Source organism: Passer montanus, unplaced genomic scaffold (assembly GCF_014805655.1).
Source record: "Passer montanus isolate IOZ18808 unplaced genomic scaffold, ASM1480565v1 scaffold36, whole genome shotgun sequence".
NCBI lineage: Eukaryota > Metazoa > Chordata > Aves > Passeriformes > Passeridae > Passer > Passer montanus.
In genome coordinates this window covers 3,725,872-3,744,744 of record NW_024368374.1, presented here as the reverse complement: position 1 = coordinate 3,744,744, position 18,873 = coordinate 3,725,872, and the positions used below count along the sequence as shown (strand labels likewise).

At 40.7% G+C, this 18,873-nt stretch overlaps 1 protein-coding gene across 5 annotated transcripts in view; it reads left to right on the top strand.

Moving 5' to 3' along the window:
* The window catches only part of OLFM4 (olfactomedin 4), a 47,399-nt gene that overhangs the window by 12,408 nt on the left and 16,118 nt on the right, over nucleotides 1–18,873 (top strand). Inside the window, exons 1-5 of one of the 5 annotated variants that reach the window (XM_039716701.1) lie at nucleotides 3,424–3,644; nucleotides 5,422–5,504; nucleotides 11,845–11,934; nucleotides 14,115–14,192; nucleotides 17,843–17,995. In XM_039716701.1, the coding sequence (XP_039572635.1) occupies nucleotides 5,451–5,504; nucleotides 11,845–11,934; nucleotides 14,115–14,192; nucleotides 17,843–17,995 (375 nt within the window). In that variant the 5' untranslated portion in view covers nucleotides 3,424–3,644; nucleotides 5,422–5,450. Of the gene's footprint in view, nucleotides 1–3,423; nucleotides 3,645–5,421; nucleotides 5,505–11,844; nucleotides 11,935–14,114; nucleotides 14,193–17,842; nucleotides 17,996–18,873 lie in introns of those variants that run through there. The other 4 variants (XM_039716700.1, XM_039716703.1, XM_039716702.1 and 1 more) reach the window with 4 other exon arrangements.

Here is an 18,873-nt window from a genome sequence, read left to right as displayed (position 1 = left end):
ACTAATGAACAGTGACAATATGCCATATAAAAACAATATTACATTGAATCATTTATTTATTTACATAGTTGGGCAGGCTAATATTGCACAGAAAGTTCATGATGAAAGCTGATTTATAGTGATTTGAACAGAAAAGCAGGCATTTCTCCCATTTGGAGAGAGAGAATGGTGAATTCTGTGTGAAGAAAGAACAAATGGAGGGTGCACTTTGTATGCCAAAACGAAATCTAATCTGAACACATTTTGTTCATTCTATAGAAAAGCAAACTTAGTTTTTCCTGATGACTTTCATTGTGCTAAAAATTGTGGAAAACTGGATTCTGCACAATAAATTGATGCATATTGTGAAACAAAAGCCTTTCAGAAAACATTAAGAGCCATATGCTCATTTTAGAGGTATGTGGCTTCCTTGCTGTTTGAAGACCTGAAATTTCAAAGCTCTTGGCTACTTACATTAAGGCCATAAGGATTTGCTTAAAGACATTGCTGAATTGGGGCCTAATAATCTGCTTTGATATACCTTGTCTGACTTAGTTTGGGAAGGTCTCTAAACTTCTTTAAGACTGTCCAGGACTTCAAGTAGAGTCTACTGCACTGTTGAACTGTAGTGTGAGTGGCAGGATCTAGACTTCAAAGATAAGGATAATAAATACCCTTTTCTCAGCATGTTTTTTGAGTTATTTTTGATGCACACAAGGGTGTTTTGCAAAGGAAGTGAAAGAGGACCAAATTCTAACTTTCTCTGGGCCCCGATCAAACCAGTGGGGAGATTGTTATGAGCCACAGGGAAAGTGCGTGCAGGATCCCACCTACTGCACTTAATTTGCTTGCAAAAGCTTTCAGGAGAATGTTGAATGGAAGTAAGCTTAGTGAGAGTAACACAGCTCCACCTGACATTATATTAACAGCAGGTGGCAAATGTGGATGGAAGTGCCTGACTGTTGCTGAATTAAGCATACAGTCCCTTCAGGATCAGCAGCTGTGTGATCACTGGGGAGTTGTTTCGTTACATGTGTTTCTTTCACATCTGTCAATTTAACTAAATTGGTGGTCTAAATGAATAGTGTCATGCACAGGAACATTACATGGATTTATGACAGCTGAAATGTATAACACCTAGAGGATTTGGGGTCCGTGAAGCAGTGAATGGATTTCAGAAAAAGCATGATTTTCATCTCTGGTAGATATAAACTCGATCCATTATTCAACATGCTATGCAGAATAGAATTGCACATTGGGTTCACAGGGCAGTCTTCTGGCATTTCAAAAAGAAGAAAGAGGAATTTGAGAGAAAGATTTATATGTTTATGTTGCCTCTTTTTATGATGCTAGCAAAGGAAGTCCAATTTCCTCCTAATTAGATTATAACAGGTGCAAGCAAATCCAGCGGAAGGGAAGCTGCTTGTATAATATCGGTCGTGCATTTGGAGTTGAGTGTAGCAGGGAAAAAGGAAACATCTCTTAGCCATGGTTTTCTCATTGTATGGTCTGAGACCTGTTACATGCTCTGCCATCAGGTAGCCATGTTACTGGGCTTGGAGAGGTGACCTCACCTTCAGGTCGGGTGGCTGAGTTCAGCTGAACCAGCTGGGGAAGTGAGTCCCTTTCTGAGACTCATTTCACACGCTGTTTTGCTCCACTGTGTTGCCTCAGATTCTCCTGTTCCATCTTGCACGCCCTGTTTCTTAGAAGCTTCAAGCTGCTGCTTTCAGCCATGAGGGCGGTGCTGCAGTCCTTGCCAGTTCTTCACTGCTGATCCTGCCTGAGGTTCTCCTTCCCCCCTCCAAACCAAAGAGGCAGCAAGAAAAGGTTAACACATTTTGCATGCAGACTTTGCCTCCTCCAGCCATTTAAGCTGAGGTATGAGCAGAGAAGACTTGGAGAGGGTCACATTTTCTGCTGTGTTGCCATGTTGGTACTGCCAGCGCAGTGATGTGGGGGATAGTTGGAGGCAAAAACCCATAGAAATGTCATGCCAAGAATGGCTACGACTTGCCTCGGAGATTTCAGGTTGTCTGGGTGTGTAAAGGTGGCAGAGTTTTTCTCCTTTCTCCTCAGACTTTCACTGAGGAAGCTCTATTGACATGCCTCTGATAATGAGAACAGAGTCCAGATGGGCAGAAACTGAACAAGTGGTGTAAGAAGATTGATGGATGTTTCACTCCTGTTTTTAAGCAACCTAGGGAGCAATGTTACTTCAATTAAAATGAAAACTAATGAGTTGAGAAACTTTAATTGCATTTTAAAGGAGGGGCAGACTTTCTACTTTCATTTTGAGTCTATAACAATATATAAGAAGGATGAAAATCTACTTTTTAATTAAACAACTGAAGAGATCAGAACTGAGATCCTAGTTGACTAGGATGCTAATGCTGTTCTTTAAAAACTACTAATGTAAAATATAGAGGATTAATTGATTATTATAAAGGAATGCATATTCATGATGGGGAATTTAATAATTTTATTGTGGGCAAATTGAACTATTCTGATACAATGTGTATTTTTGAGGAAACAGGGTAAAGGCTGTTTCTGTGTAAATACATTTTACTATTGCTTCAGATTCCTGGTGAGATCATAATGGTAAAGTTGCATAAATACTGTCGCAAACTGGCAGATACCAGTCTGGCAGGAAATTTCAAACCCAATGGCAAACTTCCACAGGCTATGGGAAATTAGTTGCTGTACTGCTAAAACAGCCATTGCGAGTCTAATGGGAAGAGGACTGAGTTTTTAATACACAGACATGCAGATGGGTCCTTGTCAAGTTTATGGTGTGACACTCATTTACCTTCAGGGAGAAGCTGAAATCCAGACTGTAAAGAAAAAACAGGTTCCAGATGCTGGATCTGTAGAAAAAAACAACCCCAACTTTTTTTTCATATTTGTTTTGACTATTCAGAATAGTATATGAAGTGCATTTCTAGAAATTAATGGCTAGATAAATGAACATTATAATTCCTTTTTTAAAATCAACTTTGATTTTTTTCCCCATACTTCTCTTTCCTTTTGGCCATAATTTCATTGGGTGCTCTATTCTTACCTGTTTTTGATATGTGTTTTGAGAAATTTCTTCAGACTTGTCTATGTCTGTTAAGAGCAATGCATTCTCTTGGCAGATGCGCTAATTCCACTGACTGGGTGACTTCTTTTTGAGTTAACTTTACTGCAGTTGGTGTGGATTTAAATTATATCAGACTAAACCTATTTTGAAATGAGCGCCTATCCAAATATTGAGGAAAAACTTATTTTTCTTTAAAGCTGACACTATCTCAGTTTAAATACATTTTGTGATGTAAACAAGCCTGGGAGAGCATACCATATGTTTTGAATTACCTGTTCATGTGCAATTCAATCTATAGCAATTCAAGATGTTATCACTGCCCCACCTTCTCTGCTATTTATTGCAGTTGGTCCATCAGAAGTTCCTGCCAGGGTGGCAGATGAAGAAGCTTCAGTCTGCTAAGTTCCAGTGCAAAGAGTACTGTCATAGCACAAACCTGGATTCACTCATGAGTTACACTGGACTATGAAGTGGAATGTGGTTGAGGATGCAGTTCTGGTTTGGCTCTTGTTTTGGGGCTGCTAAGCTGTTGCAGGGCAGCAGATGGATGCAACATAAGCACTGCTGGAGTGAGATCAACAAGGTGCAGCACTTTGTCAAGATGCCTGAGAGGTGGTGTGGTTCAGTACCTCACCTGGGATCTGGGCATTATGGACTCGTGTTCTTTCTCCTTCCTTTTCATGGTGTCTTTGATATTTTTCTATAAAGGAATCGGGTTTTTCTTGGGGTCAATAAGCAAGGCTTTTCAGCCCCTGCTGTAGGTTCATTTGAATATCAGATTCCTCTGGATGTCAGTGAGGCTGTTCAGAATTCTGCCAAAAAATAGCCTTCAGAAGAACTGCCTGTTCTCCTTTAACCTTGTTCTCAAAGCAACAGCAACAAAAAATTGTTCTGGTCCCCCAGAGTCTTAAAAAATCATTAAGGCAGGCACTGAGCTCAGACACTTGAAATTTAGCTGTATTACAAAGGACTGAAAATGAGACATTTGCCCTAGTAAATGTCTTAATAGAGGGGCCATTACCTGTGCTCTCTCTGTGACTGGATTAAGCCCACTGCAGCTGAGGATGGATTGGACTAATAAACTCTGGAGCCCACAGAAAGTCTGCAGTAGTCAACAGGGGAGAAAGCAATCGGGGTGTGTGTTATAGTGTAAGCATTATTGGAGGAAAGCTTGCCTTGCTTCAGGGTCCCCAGGGCTGCTTGGGCAACTCTATTTCCTTCAGTTGTCTGAAAAGTTGAGAGCTGATATGTTAATTTGTTCCGAGAAGTACTCTGAATTGCATAAGGGCAGCTGCAGGTGACACAGTGCCTATCCCATCCTGAGGTCTGCAGAAATCTAGCATGCCACTATATTTACAGTTCAAGTCAATCAGCTGCAGAGAATATCTCTGAGCATGACTCCCCTTTGTGTTGCCCAAGAAGCACATTCTTGTGTGGTCCATCTATTTATTTTTGGGAGACCAGGGCTGCTTTGGCATTGCTTGCAGTTACTATTATGCAAATTATATATCTAGTCAGAATGGATCATTGTGCCCATTGCAAAGCCCAAAGCACGCATGTCCATGTCTACAGGTACTGCAAAACAGAATGTTTGAATAGCTTATAAAACCAAATGATGACGTTCTTTTCCAGCATCAAGCATTATTTGGGTGTGAGCTTTCTTTTCCCTGGGTGATGAATATGGCTGAAATGAAGGGACTAGTCAAAGGAATAGCTGCTGGTCTGGTCTGTTTGTACAGCCAAGCCCCTGTACAGCCTGTCTGACATGAACAGATCAGGCCTGTGCCACAAAGTGTTGGGCAGTTTGAAGATAAAATGGTCACACCTTGATCCTGGATGTAATAATGCCGTGATGATGCAATGCTCGGAGGAGGCTGAGTGAGTAGGTGTAGGATTGGTTTAACTTTTGTGTACATGCCACAGGAATGGGATGAGAATATTCTCCTTGCCTGGGATCAGCGAGGCCTTTGAAATGCATGCTAAAGGTCTCTTTAGGGATATCTAATATTAATGTGAAAATATTCACAATGCTAAAGGCTAAACAAAGCTGCAGCTGTATCCAGCTGGTAGTCTATAGGTTTCCTCAATTCTTATTTCAGCTCAGATATTTTCCATGTCCTCCTCATTGTGATATCTGGCTAAAGATGAAAACCTGAAGGAGGACCTTTTTTTGCAACCATGCCAAGCCCAGAAGGTTTTGACAATTGAAGAGAAAGTGTTTGTTAATGTTTTTGGTGTGACTGAACACTTTATGTTGTTTGGCCTATAGAGAGGGAAAAGATTCCCTTTGTGTCTGTGAGAAGGAAAGTATTCATAGAACTGTCATGAAAACACATTTCTCTCATTATCTCCTTGGGCAGGTCAAAGCAACCCTGATCTGAGATTCAAAATGAATAGGAAGAGTAAAAAGGAGAATGCCACAGCTTTCAGAAATGGGGTTATGGTAAGGAAGATGATTTTTTTCTTTCTTGTCCCTTAGGTTTGCATATCGAGGTGCACTTTTAATCAAGGGGTTGCTAACACTTGCTACCTCCAGGCTGGGCTGGAGCCACATTCCTTGTTCACAAAGCAGCCAGGGCTGCTGGTGCATAAGGCTGGTGCTGCTCTGCAGCTTGACAGAGGCAGCAGTTTGCCTGCAATGTGCAAAGCCATAAAACGCATCTGGGAGCCTTTTCCCTCTGGCCAAGTGACTGCATTTATATTCACCAGCCATAGGCATGTGCAGGCATCAGAGAAATGGCTTTTGCTTTTTTTAATAAAGATCTTATTTTTGTTGGTACTTGTGATATGGTGGTATGTGGAAACAGATGTTTCAAGGACCTTTCTGTATTATATAGGTGCCAGTAAGTGTTTGGGTTCGTATTAGTGACTCAGATTATATCCAGGCCATGTTTCTGTGTCCCTTGGGACTGGGACATATGTATGAAGGAAATATTTTTTTGAGGGAGTAAGAATTCTCTTCACTGGATACGCTTTCAGGGGGAAGGGACAGAAATAAATGCAAGACTGAAAGTTTGAGCTGCAGTGTACTGAAGTGCTAAACAAATAGCTGCTCAGATAAGAAAACCATTATTAGTTTGAGGTCTTTTCTAATTGTATGTCAACTTTTACTTTTGAAAATTATTTTTCCACAACATAATACCAAAGTAAATAATTTCTTTCAATGTCATGCTGGGTCTGTTTCCAAGATGCCTTTTGAAGGAGCAGTTTTCTGTTGTCAGCAATAACATGTCCCCTGCCTTGTCATTGCCCCAGGTTGTTGTTAAGCAATTATTCCTTCTTTAAAAAAATTTGCATGCAGGTTTCTCCTGCCTTTATACATGTGGCTAGCTGTCCATGAAAATCTGTCATAATCCCAAGGCAGCTGTATACTTCTTTTGTAACCAAAGTGTCCTCTAACGCTCCTTCTCCTGGATGTTTTCTTCTGCCTTCCTTTGCCATGCTGTATGAATATACACGATTCTCTGGGTTTGCTGTCATTTCTTTTAAGGAATTAGTTATTTATTCTTAAGCATCCTTGAATGGGAATTGATTCTCACTCACGTCCCCAGCATATTTTAATACTGCTATCAATGTTTTATATATACATCCTTATACTCCTCTTCTAGATTTTGCTTTTCATGCATTTTGGTGTTCTCTAATAAAATCTGCCAGTTTTCATGTATGCTGTTACTATTTTGCCATCCACTCTCCCTTCTACCAGTTGTCTTTCTGTTCTTCCAGACCAGGACTCTAGTTTCTTGGTACATTTTGGCTTTGAACTTGGGCAGATTACGTTAGACTCAATTCACTTACCCAAGAGTCTCTGGATTGCTTTGTTTCAGGGTAACAAGCTTTTTTGCCAAGCCACAGAATCTGTGGTTAATAATCTGTCATCATTCTGGATAGTGGAACCTCAGCTGCTGTCGTCCTAGTCTTATGTCTTGGTGAAGGTCTTTCTTTTTTGACATTATGGTCAATTTTTTTCTTTTTTGGTGGTTGATTCAGTCCAGTTGGTGTCCATGGCATTTTTAAAGGTATAAAGGAAATTTCACCCTTTCTGCAAATTCTACTCAGTTTCTCATTCTGCTCCAGGAAGATGCCCCTTTCCTACAGCCTCAGAAAACTGAGACTCATCCTTGCCAACATAATTTTAAAACTAGGTGTTAATATTTCCCATAACTTTCTTATTTTGAATGTGGCTCAGAGGGATGTTTTTTGAAACACTAACCTGACATTCTACTGATAAAGGGATTAAATGAAAGTATTTGCATAATGTCTTCCAAATAGATGAGCTTTATGATAGATGACATCAAAATATATTGCATAAAAATATGAATCACTTGGAGAGGGGAAAAAGTGCAAGCAATTTGTAAAGGGATTAACAGAGTAAAACAGGTCTATGTCAAACATTGGTATAATGAAATAGATGGATTTCTTGATGACAATTGTTCCATGACATCTTAGTGAAGGAAGCTGACCCCCCTAACCTCCTTATTTCACTACAGGATGATCCTATAATCAAAGAAGACCAGACTCATTATTTCCAGAAAGAAACACCTTCAGAAAATAAAAAGGAATATTAGCTGCTATGTTCTTGTGTCATAGGATGAATATGAATTAACATTTTCTCCATATTTTTGGCTTTACTTCAGGGATACGTAGTTTGGTGGGAGGAGGGATTTAACCAGCTTTAGGCAAGCTTTGCTAAATCCACAGTACAGAGGGTACTGGACGACATGCGCTGAAATGCTGATTCCACGAGGCTCGGAGTCTTATCGCGTCTGCAGGCAAACAGTAGAAATGCTTTTACATTAGACTTGCAAAATGCAATGTGCAGTGCAGTACTTTCTGTCTGAACCATTCTGGGAAGTTAGCACAGTGAGTTACCATATCCCACTGTGGATTCACTGGTTTTTATTTTCTTGTTTTAAGAAAGTGCAGGTAATATCTGTCCCAGGACTGTAGTAAACAATTCAGAGAGAATTTAACACTGTGACATCAGCTAGGATAAATATTTATGTGGATGCTTACTTGATAGATAGAATGATCAAGATATATAACTCATGTTCAATTCATCCTTTTTTGGCCTACTAAACCAAGACAAGTTTTATCTCTTTTTTTGGCCTGCATTTTTGCATGTTTATTGTGGTCCCTGTTCTCTAATAGTTGAATGCCTCTTAGTCTTATTAATGCATATGATTGCAAAACATGACTCTGAGTCAGAGAAATACTGTATTTTCCAAATGTTGATGGGAAACTGAGATGTAGAAGGTTATGTTCATACCACCAACAAGTAATACTTGACTCCCATGACTGAGGATTGAACTTTAGAGAGCTGTTGATATGAATCACCTAAGACATAAGTGTGCTTTTTGGGAAGGCATTTTTTTGTATAGGTCCCACTGAAATCAAGGACAAGATCTGTTGAAAAGCAGGGACTTTGGCCTGAATTGCCCACTAGGACTGTTGCAAACAAGGAAGTACACTAGTGAGGGTGCAGCTCTACCAAGAGAATATCCTTCTATTTCCCTGTTTTCCCAAGTGGAAATTCCTAAATAATCACAGCTTTTCTATATGACATGCAAAGTTTCTCTACTCTAAAATGTAGAAAATGAGTCTAAGTTATTTTTTCAGATTAAGAGTTCTACATAGATCTAGAAAAATTATTTTTAAGATTAATTACTCTTCAATTAGGAATAAAAATGTAGATCCCCATTGTCTCTGTGAGGTCATGTGCAAACACAAATACTGCAGAAAATGCTAAAGCAACTGATTAACTGTCATTACTTAGCCAATATTTGCTTCCTATCTTGCAACTGCCTTTTAAACATAAAACTATTGAGAAACTTTCATGCTTTGTGGGTGATTTGCAGTCCCAGCCTCTGGAAAGAACAGAGCCTCACTGTTATGCTCAGAAAACAGGTTTTTCTCCTGATTAGATATCAGGCTCCAAACTCTATGCTGTGTCTGTGCTGGCAGCACAAAGCTGCCTAGAACATTTCGCTTGCTTGCTATGCAGTGGAGTATGTGAGAATGGCCGTGTGTGCTGCAAAGTTGCCCTCTCTGTAGCCAGCAGGACTTGTGGTGCCTTAGCAAGGCCAGTTGTAGGTGCCTTCAGGCAGTTTGCAAGCTGACAAGGAGTTGTTGCATGCATGGAGCATGCTACTAATCTGGAGTCTTCATACACACAGATGCATCTGTGCTGTCAGCTCGATTTACCTGTGTCTCTGTGTTGTGCTTTCCCTTGCTGCTTCATCTATCATTCTAGATGGATTCACACCTTGGAATAATGCCTGGGCCTCAGGAAAAGTGGCCTGTTTGTATGCTGGTCATAGCTTGTTCCCTTGCAACAGCCCAGTGGTTTCCCTTGTATCCACATGATGAAACACTTGTCCTCTTAGAGAGCTTCTGGGCCCTTTGGTGCCAAGATGTGATCATTACTTTTCTGTGTGGGTTTGTGGACGTCTTTTTCGTGTGGGTCATTCTTTTTGTTTGGAGCATCAGAAAGAACCTGAGGCATAGATTGAAGACTACCAGGGTGGCATTTTCATAACAAGTGATGTGATAGAAGGGCTCATGTCAGGAGTTGGAGAGCTGGTTAACATCAGGTAGGGCCGATGGAACAAACCCTCATCCATGGAACCTTTTGGAAGTGATCTGTTTCCAGACTTTCTCTTGGTTTTGTATGGAGATCAGTTGGTTCACTCAAAAAACCCTCAAAACAAACAAAAAAAAGCGCCAAAAAACAAACACCCCCCCCAAACAAAAAAAAAGCCCAAACTCTGGAAAGGAAGTGGCAATTCTGCAATAGCAGGCTATCACAACCTGAGAGAAGAGCTACCCTTGGGCAGCATAGGCTTACAAGTTTTCTGCAACACGTATGTGCTGGTTTGCACCTGAACTCTATTCTGGTGTGGCCAAAGAGTTTTTCTTGTGGCGCAAAGGATATTTCACAACCTTCAGCGGCACTGACAGGCCAATCTGCTTCTCTTGGAGCTCGAGGCTTTATTCCTGTCGGTACTTACAGCATCAGTCTCTCTATTCCCTTGACAGCACTGTGATTTACACAGGAAAGCACACTGCTGTAACCTGTGAGGAAGAAGCCTGGATTCATTTTCTTGCTCTACCAGCATGGATCTGGTTCTTTTTGCTTACACATTACCACATGCCTTCCAGGTCTTGTCTATCTTATATTAAATTATTAGCCATGAAATCCTCCAGTAGAGATGCAGCTTCTGCTGTGAAAAAATGTCTTTGCAAGAAGTTATTATATCCTTACCCTGCAAGATGCTGCTGCCAGCCTTGTGAATATGTCAGGAAGCTTATGCTTATGCAAAGCTGTGGTTAAAAAACATGTTACTCCAGTGGACTTGGCTTCTCTCAAGAGTTTTCTAGTATGGATTTGCCCTAAGCCTCAGCTTTCCCATTGCCACCTGGAGCTGATAGTGCTATGGTAGTACAAGGGAGCCTTAAGAGCGCCTCACCAGGGAGATGAGGCAGCACTGCTGCTCAGAAGTACTGCTGCTCCTGCCCTGACCTCTGCCCACCAAGTTTGGTAAGGAATAAGAGTCTCCTAACCTCTTTCTTCGCTTAGGCACAGCTACAGCCTTTTGTTGCTGACTCAGTAGAACTAAGCCTGACAAAATGAAAAAGGAAAAGGAAAATAATGTTTTGTCATAAGCCTTTTGTTGCTGACTCAGTAGAACTAAGCCTGACAGAATGGAAAAGGAAAATAATGTTTTGTCATGTTTTGGTCTAGAGACTTCTTGACTTTTATAAGCACATAGATACAGCCATTTCCTTAGTCCCAACTAGAACCTTTCTTCCAAACACCAAACTCATTTTCCCAGTGATCCAAAGAACTCGGCAGAGAAATTTTAGTTTTTTTCTGTGCAGGAGGTTTGCAGCTGACTATCAAGGCTTGTTGGAAGTGGAGAATTCCCATGGTGGGTTGGGTACTGTGGGAACTGCAGGCAGCTTGCTGGCTCTCACAGGGTGGTGTGGCACAGCTGGGCAGTGTAGGGGTAATGCTAATTGCGTGTGACCTTTTTTCATCTCTCTGGATCACTGCTCTAGAGACAGGACAGTGAATTGTTGTGGTCAGGTGGAATCCAGCTCCATGAAAAGAGAGCAGGTGGGTAAGCATAGATGGGTACACAGTGTTAATGCACGAGTAAGCATTAATGGGCACATAGTGTTAATATGTGACTCACAAACCTGCTGGGAATGAAATGGGAGGTAATCTGTGTCCCACCTGTGTTATGTGAGAATCAAGGAAACTGATAAAGCTGTTGAGACATCTCTGTATTTTACTTACTGGCAAAGGTCGGTTGGCCTTTGGGAAAAGGGAAATGTGGTTCTGGTGTGTGAGCAGTCTAGCCTGACCTGCTCTTTTCTGTACATGTAAGAAGTAATAAATACCACAATGATCTGTATTGTCTGCACAACTTTGAAGGAATCTTCAAAGGATCTACAAGGTTTTTTATGACTGAGTCACTGTAAAGGGAATGTCTGTTTACCTCTTGTAGCAAATAAGCACCTGATGTTCTATAGAATCAAGATTAAGATCAGATACTGTACCCCGTGGAAAAGGTTTCCTGTTAGAAAACTGGATGTCGTTAATTTATGATGGTAACTCATGTGTTCTTTGTACGTTAGTAATTTGGTTATTATACGAGTTTATGACATCACTTATCCAAAACCTGTAGAAATATCATACAAGTTCCTCAAGGTTTGGTTGGGGAAATCCCCAGACTGTACTATAAAAGAAACCCTTTCTCCCTTTGCTGTCACACCTGCAGGCTGAGAAGATGAAGCACACACTGGTGGCTGTGCTTCTCGTCGTGCGGAGCATGAGTGCTCTGGCTGAGACAACAGCAGCAACAGGAGCGGTAAGACAGAGGTCTCATAACCTGAGCTTTGGTGCCTTCTTGTCTTCTCATGCAGTTTAGATTGATGAAAATTCTTTTAAGGTTACTGGAAAATTATTAGACAAAGACTGAGGTCTCTGCATGGAGAAAGTTTAAAGTATTCCTCCATCCTCCCCCCAGCTAATGTATAGGGACTGGGTAATAAATGTAAAAGTGAGGCACAGGTTTAAAGTCAGAGTCAAATTCTGCCTTTGGTTAGATGAGTGCAACTCCCAGTGAGGATCTGAGTGGATATTAAATGCTCTGTGTAGCTTCTAATTAATTAGCAAGGGCTTATCGCAGGAACAGATCCACATCTTTGATGTGGAAGGAACTGGGAGGTGGGAACTTTCCCAGATGCATGATTGCTGTCATACTCTGTGACTGGGCACATGAAAGCCATATTAGTTGGTTACTGTTGGGTGCTCTCCCTCTTCCCTAAAAAATTGTATCTGGTTGGGCAGGAGGGAAATTAAAAGCAGACCAAATCAATCAGAATAACCCCCAACCAAAAGCTACATCAAATTCAGGGAGGAAGGAAACAACTTTAAAAAAAATGCTTTTTTAAAGCAAAAAAATTATACTAGTGAAAGATAGTTTAGTTTTGATTTTATACTGTCCTTTTTTTTAAAATTTAAAATGGGGGTTCAGTTTTCAGGAAAAGATTTTGTGAATATCTTAAGAACTTTTTTAAAAGAAGCAAAGCATTTTGGTTTTGTTTGACCAAAAATTACTGCCTTTTTGGTATTTATTAGTTAAAAATGGAGAAAAAACCCATTTTGACTCCCAATAATTCTAATTTATCTGGTTTATTCACCAACCAGAAAATTTGTGTGTCCCTAGTTACATTTTTTTTAAGTTTGAGAGTGTTGTGGATGCAGGCAGTGAAGTTAGCACCTCCTGGGAAAGGTGCTTTTATCTGCTCAAGGAATGAAAAGCTGCAAAATTCAAGATGGAGGTGTAAATATATGTTGATAAGTTAAGGATAGAAAGCTTAATAGGGGAGAAAGTCCTCCTTAGTCTGCATAGCTTTAAGCTAGTCCTGAGTTTGTGTAATTTGCACAATTTGGGATGCTCTCTGCCCTAACACTGTTAATTGCTACCAGCTGCCCATCATGTTCAGTGTAATTGTATGAGCATACAAGTACCTGTTCAAGAGGGTTTATTTGACAAATTGTCCCACAAAACTTGTTTACACTGTGCCACTTAACAGATCTGCCCTTTGCTGGCCATTTGGATATCCCCACCATCCCCTGGCTCAGGAGCAGGGTTCCAGCTGGGTTTTGAGAAATGCAGAAAGATCCAGCAGTGAGTGTCCTGTTGCAGGGGAAGCCCATTTGGTGCTCTGTCTGTTACACCATTTGACACTGAGGGTGTCTTTCTCCAGTTCCCAGTTTGACACAGGTTTTGGTGAGATCCCATTCCGGGTGACAGTGTGCTGCATCACAGCAATGCATCATGCTCTTCCCACTGTGTGGGGCTGTGGTAACCCCCAGTGTGGTGCCAGGGTGACAGCTGCTGTCCTGGCTGTGGCAGGAAGGCAGGCGTTAGACACAGATGGAAGTTAAAGGGAATGAACATATTCTTATTACATAAAAGTCTCCCAAGATGGATCTGTCTGTATCCTTGGCAGTGTGGTGTCTTCTCCCGGTGCTCCCTCTCCACAGTGGGATGCTGTCACCTCCATGGTGCTAGTAGCAGAGTGGGACATGTGCCCCAGCCATCACAGCTCACAGCCTGACAGCTTGGTGTGAAAGGGGCAGTGAATCCTCTGCTTAGAGGCTGGGGCATGAGCTGGGTGGTGAGGAGGAGACATTCCTGCTGGGAGGACAGTATTCTCTGGATTTAGGGCAGAGGGGCATGGCACTGTCCTTTTAGACTGCCATGCAATCTGCCACTGCTGCCCGTCACATCCTCAGCTCACACCTCCTGGACTGCCTTGCTCTGGTCACACAGAGCCTTTCTTCAAGGAGAGGTGTCTGTGAAGTGACACTGTGCCCAGGCAGACTGTCGCCTCAGTAGCAGATCAGAAATGTTACAGTTGCTCAGGATAGCTCCCATAATAAAATCAAAGTGCTTTGGAGCTGTAGGATGGGGGCTATTTGGTGGGGAAGGGATGATGCAGAAAATCACTCTAAAAAAACCTTTCCTTTGTTTTTCAGACCACTCATCTCAGTACGATGCTTCCATATCTGACTCAGCCTAGGAATACCAATGGCAAATTGCTCACTTCCCCAAAGGTATAAACATTAGTATTTTTCAATATAGTCCAGAAAAGACAAAATTTAGGCACTTGTGTCCTTTTCTTTTAATGCTACACAGTCACTTAGTGATTTAATTCTGACACAGGTAAACCAGTTGTGCTGCCTGGAAGAAGCATTTATGTGTTGTGTATCCAGTACTTTAGGAAGTAGTGGATCTCCAAAATCATCTCTACTGTTACCATGTCATTCAATGCCTTAAGTGAGATCCAAAACTTTGGCATTAACCTTGTAACTGCTGAACTGGACCACAGACATGAAACAGGTGGGGCCCTGGGGGTTTAATGCCAATGTGCCGAACAGCTTGGTGATTACAGTCTCCCTGAGGAAGTCTTCTCTCTTAAACTAGAACAGGGCCTTGAAAATATCTTCTGAGGAGTGCCCACTTGTGGTTGCTGGGAGTGAGAAAATCTTGGTTCTTGAATCTTGATTCTCCCTGTTCTACCTAGTAAAAAAATTATCAGCTATTTGATGATAGAGGGACCTGAATCTTATTTCTGTGCCTTCTGGTCTGTACCAGAAGGCACAGAAATAAGATTCAGCTCCCTCTGTTTAAGTTCATGGTCTGCAGATTTTAGAGTTCAGTTTCTTTCTCTCTTTCTGTCAATGACTGTTTAATAACATGTGCACTTTGGAGCAGATTCAGTGTGTCACAATTGCTCTGTATGGTCCTGCAACTTGTCAAAAACAGAGTTCATCCAAAGCACAGGTTCAGCTTCACCGCAGATCCTTTGTATGTCTAGGCAAGTCCAGTGTAGTATTTGGGCCGTGTGGAAGGGACCTCTTCTGAGACAGAGTTAAGTCTCTGGCTCTAGTAGAGCATTTAGAAAGTTAAATGGAGTCAGGGCTCTCTTTCAGATTCTGATTAGCAGGACCCAAACTTTATCCATTTGCTTGCCCAGCTGAGGTGGCTTCTGTCCCTACTGTGGCCCTGCTGTGTGATTTCTGTGGATCCCATTCTTTGCCTTAGGATGAGCAAAAAAGCTGATTTAGAGCTGCAAATATTGCTAGGCTACAGTGACAAACTTCCTGATTTTCAGAAAACTGAGTAACTGCTCGCTCCTACTCCCTTTCTTAATTTGAAAGGATGTGGAGAAGGAACATTTCTCATAGCTTCAAATACGTATATGTAACAATTTTTCAGAGTGAAATGTTGCTGTCAAGTCCTTGCTGTAGGCTAGGACTGTTTGCTCTCTTTTAAGTGTTCTGTATAAATTATTAAACTTTGAAAACTGTACAACTCCATCAAAAGTAGCAGTCTATCTCATGTATTTTTCTACAGGATGACGGAAGACTTTTTTGTTACATGGTTGTCATTTGGCTGGTATTATATTTTGATTGAAGCACTTATTGACCCAAGGGGCTTTTAACTAAACAGTGCTTCTTGGTCTTGTCAACATCATGATCCCAATGTTTGTAATGCCAATGGAAGAATGGAAGCAGTTCTGTCTGCCCAGGCTGTTTCCACTCTTTTGGGGAAACTGTTGGCTTCAATATAAGCAGCACTTACTGCAGGGAAGCTCTGCCTTCAACTCAAAGCTCCCTCCTAACTCAAATGTTAAAATATGATTGTTTTTCACAGGGAGGTTAAAAGCATGAGTTCAAGGGTGGGTTTTTTTTGGAGATATCTGAATACATTTATGAATTTATTTTTTTAGCACATGAAATAGGCAGGGTAAGTCTAGAAAACTGATTGGTATAATACTGTTGAGACTGTAGTTTACAGCAGGGTCTATAATGCATGCAAAGGTATACCACACACTTGCTATACAATGTATAGCATACTCCCTCTTGTAGGCACATACTCATATTTGTGTTACACACAGAAGGAACAGAACACAATACCTTCCACACAAAAATTAGCATGCTAATATGCAACAGTCTTGAAGCTCCCATATACTCACTAAGCCATGTTTATTTCTTCTTCTGGTCTTTCCCATCTGTTCCTTTGTTATTGCTGAGCAACTTGCCTGCCATCCCCACCATGCCAAGACACTGGGGACTCAGAGGTGTAGAAATACCTAAGTGATTTAGGAACTAATTTTTCATAGTAATTTACATACCAGTAGCCACATCTTCAAAAATACATGGAAACTTAGGCATAATGTGTTCTCAGTGGGATTTTCAGAAGTGCTTTGTTAACCTGCCTGGCAGAGAAATCAATGCAAGTTATGTGCTGTGACATTCTGGAATGCCATGAGATACTTCTCTACTTTCTTTCATGTTAAATGTCTTCAGCAGTCTGAGTGAGGTTTTAAGACCCATGGTGCTTGAATAACACAGATAAAACAACTTTCCATGCTTTCTTTCAAAATGAGATGCATGCTGTTTGTTGTGGCTGCAGTAAAGAGGTTGCCAGAAGTGTGAAGTGGGATCATTCCTGCTTGTGCTCTTCTTTCTTTGGACTCACAGATCAAGACAACTTTGGTGCTGGTCATCACTGTGTGTTCTGGGCTGGTTTTACAGTGAGGGCATTAGTTGAAAGCTGTGAAAAAGCAAGGGAAGAAGTACTGAAATGTCAGCTCTCAGGACATAGTTTTGTTGTTTGCTTTTTTTATTTTTAAGAGGGAAAGAAAAAGAGAAAACACATGAATAACATTGGGATTTCTGCAAGGCAGAAGAGATTACAGAAAAGTGTTTTTAAAGAGCAAGTCTGTAGCTTTAAAATATGAAGCTGCATTGATGTGTGTGCCAGAATATTTTAAAGTAACATAAAATATCTTTATTAATAAATTCGTGATAGGTTTGTGAATTGGAAACATTTTGTGTACAAACAAAAAGAACTGTTCAGAACATACTCAGTATTCAGCCTGGTGTTTATAGACTACAGTGTGCCTTGGCTGTAAATTATGGCAAGATCAGGAGGTGCCAGCCCTGACCTTTCTATCCCTCATACACATTGCTCAATGATGATGCTGTGAGCATGCAGACAACTGGGACAAGGCAATTCATGGGCAAGAGCTTTGCCAACTATCCACAAGGATGGATGGGTGGGCTGTGGTGTGTGGGTGTTATGAGCAATATTTTGTAGCAAAATAAGAATCTCTACCCTAGGCCAAACCTGCATATTTAATTCATCACCTTTCAGTGGTGTATAATTAAATTCACATGTCTGTTTGCTGTGGCTGGCTGCACATTCTTCAAATGAACTTTTTTTTTTCTTCAAAACATTCCCTGTTACTAGTTCTATTTCAGTGCTTTCCTCCCTATGAATGTAAATGGCTAAATGATTTGTCCAATTTAGATGAACAGAATAGTAGCTGTAAGACCTGACTTACCGCATTATTATTTCCCTGCTGTTGCCTGCTTTTCTATCTGCTGGAAAAGTTATTTTGTTATCTTAGGAACATTGTCCACCAGATTGGGAATGTAATGACTATTATATGTCTCCATTTTTCCAATGGTAAAATCTTTAGAGCAATATTTCACTATTTTTGGAGAGTTTTGTAAGGACAAGTAATAAAAATTGCTAGATATTTGTATTCCTTGGAAGAAAAAGGTGAAAGATGACTAGTAAAGAAATTGTTGATCTCATGATTGGCAAAACTCATATTATTGCCAGAAATTATTAGGTACTGATTCTAGAGAATAATGTTAACACCTTTTTTCTTACCAATTTGTTTTTGCAGCTCTTTGCCAACGTGTCCGGCTCTGTGAATGATGAGGGAACTTGTCAGTGCTCCGTGTACTTGCCCGATACCACCTTTCCAGTGCAGAAGGCTGAGCAACTGGAAATTATAGCCACAACGCTCTCACAGAAGTTTGAGGCAGAGCTTTCTAAAGTAAGGTGTTCTTGTGTCTTAAAAATAAGTTATATTTTTTCTGAAGAATGGCTGCCTACAAAAAAGTACAGCAGTGAACATTTTTCTGTGGTGTGTCTTAAAAGAGTGGGAAAGAGGGCTCTGTAAGAACATAGAGAAAAGTGATTCAATCTCTAATCTTTGACATTGTAACATGTCATACATTTGAATATTCTCAGGTCTCTGTTCTAGGCCTTTTCAGCTAGAGGCATATGGTATGTTTTGGAAGAATGGTTATGTTTTTGCTCTTTTGGCTCAGTTTTATTAGTTTGTGATTGCTACACGATGCTATAGGAAGCCAAGCCTCCTGCTCTTTCATGTGTTATTATTTGTATCAAGCCAGCCAGATTGTGAGAAGGCAGTGAAGGGAAAGAGGAGAAAGGTCACCAAAGTCCAGAGTGAAGAAGTAGGTGAATAATTGCTCCTTCACTGCTTCTGCTCTCACAGTGAAAAATAAATAAATTTTAAAAAATCATTCTTTTCAACTCTGAGGCTGTGGCACTGAGACTGCTGAATTATGTATTTCTGTTGAAGACAAACACTGCTTTGGTTGCTTGTTGCATGAATTGAGATCCATTTTTTGAGGAACTCGGGCAAACCTTCACATGCTGAAGTGCACTGGGTGAAGCTGCCTGTGAAGACAGGAGTCTGCCTTTGACTTTTTATGATGGATAAATATTCAGGATTCAGATTGGGTGTCCAGCAGAAAGTGTTTTCTTTGGAAACCAAGCATCTTAAGAAACGAAATGTCCTTGAATTAATCAGCAGAAAAGGCAAAGCATTAAATTATAAATTCTAATCATAAATATTCATAACCCTCCTCTGGTATAATCAAGAACAGATAAGAAGTTGTGCATAAA